The sequence below is a fragment of the Bison bison genome, unplaced genomic scaffold, assembly GCF_000754665.1.
Source record: "Bison bison bison isolate TAMUID 2011002044 unplaced genomic scaffold, Bison_UMD1.0 scf7180017846975, whole genome shotgun sequence".
NCBI classification, from domain to species: domain Eukaryota; kingdom Metazoa; phylum Chordata; class Mammalia; order Artiodactyla; family Bovidae; genus Bison; species Bison bison.
Genome location: NW_011477548.1, coordinates 3,055 through 7,793, shown reverse-complemented (window position 1 = coordinate 7,793; position 4,739 = coordinate 3,055). Strand labels below are relative to the sequence as shown.

Below are 4,739 nucleotides of genomic sequence, written 5' to 3'. Positions count from 1 at the left end.
GGGGGGGGAGGGGCCGGCCAAGCCTCCGCAGTCGCCCCTTTGCGACAGCCCGCCTAACCGGTTGGGCCAGTTGTTACCATGGAAATTCTTAAGAAGTAGACTCTTGGGTCCTCAGGGACACTCCTGAACTTTGACCTGATCACAGTAAATCCCTTTGTCCAGAGTTAAAGACCAGACTTACAGGCGCCCTGGACACAAAGACCGAGTTTGTTCAATTCAGCCGTGCCTCAGCTCCGGGCCCCAAGTCCTGGGAGACCCGTCCGAGCTTTCCACACTCCTGGGGCTCAAGGCTGTTTCTTTGCACTTGGGGTCTGCAGGGGAAGCCCCCTTCTCCTGGGGGGGGGGTCCTTCCCCACTTTCCTGCCAGGCACCAGTCTGCTGAGAAAATGCTTGTTTATTCTCAGAGCCACTTTTACAACAGATCACCACGTTAATGTGTAACATTTAAAAGCTGCGGGAGTTAAAGCCTGTTTTCCGGCAAAGGGTGGTGGGGGTGAAGGTCTGACGCAAAATGAATGTAATTCACAAGGAGTGCGTCAGAAAGTTGTAACAGAGGAAAAGAAGAAAAAGACCCAAAGAAGGTGAAAATGCATAAACTTAAAACAGTGTTCAACAAAGCCAGGTGGAACCTCTAAATGAGAAGCATTCCCGTTTGAATCGTTGGTTTTATAGGTGGCATGACAGTTCGGAGGTTTTCAACCTCATATATATATATATATAAGATGTATATGCATCTTATAGCTGGAAGTGTCTCCCCATCACCACCCCACCCCCGCAGTTTGTGACACACCAGTCTGCTCTCTGCATCTAAAACTTTATTGTTTTTACTTCCACACAGATGTGAGATCACGTTGTCTTTCTCTGCCTGACTTACTGCACTTAGCATAACGCCCTCAGGGTTCACCTGTTGTCTGCCCAGTGTCTCAGTCGTGTAGGACTCTTTGCGACCCGTGGACTGTAGCCCAGCAGGCCCCTCCATCCATGGGATTCTCCAGGTAAGAATCCTGGAGTGGGTTGTCATTGCCCTCCTCCAGGGGGTCTTGCCCACCCAGGGACTGAACTCAGCTCTCCCTCATTGCAGGCAGAGACACCAGGGCAGCCCGTTGCTGCAAGTGACAAGATTTCGTTTTTATGGCCAAGTAATATTCCAGTGTGTGTGTGTGTGTGTGTGTGTGTGTGTGTGTGTGTGTGTGTGTCTAGGCTTCACAAGTGGCTCCGTGGTAAAGAACCTGCCTGCCAATGCAGGAGATGTGGGTTTGATCTCCAGGTCGGGAAGATTCCCCTGGTGGAGGAAATGGCAACCCACTGCAGTATCCTTGTCTGGAGAATCCCATGGACAGAGGAGCCTGGAGGGCTGCAGTCCATGGGGTCTCATAGAGTTGGACATGACTGAGCGAGACACACACACACACACACACACACACACACACACAGGGCTGGCATTGCTGCATCCTAGGGTCGTTCCATTTTTTGGTGGCTGGAGGACCGTCCACCCCGTTGCCCACAGCGGCTGCTGCAGTTCTCCATTCCTGACAGCACACAAGGCTCCCGTTCTCCCCGCCTCTTCGCCCACCCCCGTGCTGTAACTTGGGGAGCAGCGAGGTCAGGTCTCCCCGGGGTCCGCGTCCCGGGAGCATGCGCAGAACGGGAAGGGCCCGCAGCAGGGCTGCAGCCATGGCTTCCAGGCCACGTTCTGGAAGGAGAGCTGCTCAGGCACCGGGCGCACCGACCGGCGGTGCTCCCGGACCGCCCGGCCCACGCGGGCCACCACCTCGCGGTACACGGGCCCGGCGTCGGGGGACAGGGGCCGGGCCTCGGACGGGTCCCCGGACAGGTCGAAGAGCAGGGGAGGGTCGTGGTGGGTCACGCCGGCTCCTGAGCAGGGGCACACGTTGCTGCCGTGGCAGGCCCCTGCGCCCTCGGGGTGGAAGTGGGGCGTGGTGTAATGCACCTTCCAGAGCCTTCCGCCTAGGGGCAAATGGAGTCCGTCCCCCGTCAGCGGCGCGGACATTGCACCTCTCATCGCTCACCTTTCTGTCTTCTTCTGTCATCTGTTATCTACCTGTATCTCTTCCTCTATATGGAGCTGTGTCCTCTATATGCAGCTGTGTCTGACTGTGACCCCGTGGACTGCAGCCCGCCAGGCTCCTCTGTCCATGGGATTCTCCAGGCAAGGATACTGGAGTGGGCTGCCATGACTTCCTCCAGGGGATCTTCCTGACCCAGGGATCGAACCCAGATCTCCTGCACCTAAGGCAGATTCTTTACCAGCTGAGCCACCAGGGATGCCCCTCTGTATGTAACTATTTATTATCTACCTATTCATCTATTATCTCTGTGTACATCTATTTTTCTATTCGCCTATCAATTCATCTTTTCCATCTGTTATCTATTTATCTACCACCGTTCTATCCATCCATCCATTCATCCACCTATCCATCTATCCACTTATCCGTCCATGGATTCATCCACCTATCCACCTATATCCACCCATCATCTATGTATCCCTGCATCCATCCCTTATCCATCCCTCTACACATCCATCCATCATCCATCAACCCATCCATCCATCCATTCATCATCTATATATCGATTCATCCATCCATTATCCACCCACCCACCCACCTATCTATCTACCCATTCATCCATCAGTCGGTCTATCCATCCACCCACCCACCATCCATCCACCCACCGATCCATCCATCCATCCATCATCTACATATCCATTCATCTATCCACCCATCTATCCATCCACCCATCCACCTGTTCATCTACTAATCTGTCCATTCACTCATCCATCTACCCATCCACACATCCATCCATCATCCATCCACCCATCAATCTATCCATGCATCCATCATCTATGTATTCATCCATCCACCCATCAACCATAAACCAACCCACTCATCTATCCACCCATTCATCCATCAGTCTATCTATCCATCCATCCATTCATCATCCATCAACCCATCCATCATCTATCCATCACCCATCTATCATCTATCCATCACCCATCCATCATCTATCCATCCATCATCTATCCATTATCCATCCATCATCTATCCATCCACCCATTCATCCATCAGTCTATCTATCCATCCATCCATTCATCATCCACCCACCCATCCTTCATCTATCCATCACCCATCCATCATCTATCCATGACCCATCTATCATCTATCCATCACCCATCCATCATCTATCCATCACCCATCCATCATTTATCCATCCATCATCTATCCATCATCCATCCATCATCTATCCATCCACCCATTCATCCATCATCTATCCATCACCCATCCATCATCTATCCATCCACCCATTCATCCATCAGTCTATCTATCCATCCATCCATTCATCATCCACCCACCCATCCATCATCTATCCATCACCCATCCATCATCTATCCATGACCCATCTATCATCTATCCATCACCCATCCATCATCCATCCACCCACCCATCCACCCGGGCACCCACACATCCTCTGGGTTCCATTTCTCTGGAGGACCCTGACTAAGACGCAGCACCCGCCAAGTCGTGGGGAGGCGTGAACTCACTGTTCTTCTCGTGCCAGCGGGCGGCGTGGAGATACTGCCCACAGTAATGAAACAGGAACTCATGTGCCGAGCGCTCAGCATCTCCCCGCAGCAGGGGCAGCAGGCTCCGGCCGTCGATGACCCTGATTCAGGGAAGAGACCACAGGAGGCACTGAGACTGAGGCTGTGTGGGCTGCACTGTGGACCTGGGACCTTGGAAACCCCAAGGCTGCCAGGACCCCAGATAACAGACAGTGGATCAGACACACCCCGTCTCCCCGAGGCTGTCTAGACTGCATGTAGCATGTCATAAATAGAAAACACACAGACACACCCAGACACAACAACACACACCACGCTGACCGCAGATACACCAAGTCTTCTTAAATTCCAGCTGGGCTGCCCGTGCCCCTAGGCTGAAGTCTAGGGCAGCAGAGACCTTTTATTTATATTTTTCATTTTATGTATATAGTTTTGAATTCTTACTTTCTACTAGAGTATAGTTGATGACCAACGGTATGATAGTTTTAGGCATATGGCAAAGTGAATCAGCGATTCGTAGAACAGGTATGTATCTTTTCAAATGCTTTTCCTATTTAGCTGATTACAGAGCACTGAGCAGAGTTCCCTGTGCAGTACCGAAAGGCCTTGTTGGTATCTATTTTATATATAGTAGGTGAGGTTAACATCTACAATCAGCAAGACTTTGAGTAAAGCAGATCACCCTGGGCTTAAAGGGGTGAGCCTGGTCCAATCAGTTGAAGGCTCTCAACAAATCTGAGTTTTGGTGGAGCAGAGAAAACCATCCCTCAACACAACGATACAGAAATAGTCCTCAACTTGTGGCTTGCGGCCTTCCCAACATCAAATTTCAATTTGCCAGTCTCTACCACTGCGTGAGCCAATTCCTTGTGATAAATGTCTTATTTTGACCCCACAGACTATAGCCTGCCAGGCTCCTCTGTCCATGGGATTCTCCAGGCAAGAATACTGGAGTGAGTCGCCATGTCCTCCTCCAGGGGAGGAGCCACTAGCGGAGCCCTTATTACTTACACACACACACACACACACATCTGCAGGTGTACTGTTGGCTCTCTCTCTCCAGAGAAACCTGCTGAACTAAAAATACTACTAAACTTAAAAATTAATAACATGGCTTTTTTTTTTTTTTTTTTTGGTAGTAAGAACTAGGGGATAAAGT

At 51.0% G+C, this 4,739-nt stretch overlaps 1 protein-coding gene and 1 long non-coding RNA gene across 2 annotated transcripts in view; both read right to left on the bottom strand.

Annotated features, from left to right (window-relative positions):
- Positions 1–800: 800 nt before the first annotated feature.
- LOC104989515 lies at positions 801–1,164 on the bottom strand. The gene is made up of 2 exons (XR_825378.1): positions 1,108–1,164; positions 801–911 (listed from the first exon to the last, which is right to left on the bottom strand). It is a non-coding gene; the product is annotated as an uncharacterized LOC104989515 (long non-coding RNA).
- A 223-nt stretch (positions 1,165–1,387) lies between these two features.
- Positions 1,388–4,739, bottom strand: part of ARSD (arylsulfatase D) — a gene marked incomplete at its 5' end in the record, with an annotated part of 5,966 nt that continues 2,614 nt past the window's right edge. Inside the window, 3 exons of the mRNA XM_010841229.1 lie at positions 1,388–1,968; positions 3,560–3,681; positions 4,178–4,196. Coding sequence (XP_010839531.1) covers positions 1,604–1,968; positions 3,560–3,681; positions 4,178–4,196 — 506 coding nt within the window. The remainder of the gene's footprint in view (positions 1,969–3,559; positions 3,682–4,177; positions 4,197–4,739) is intronic.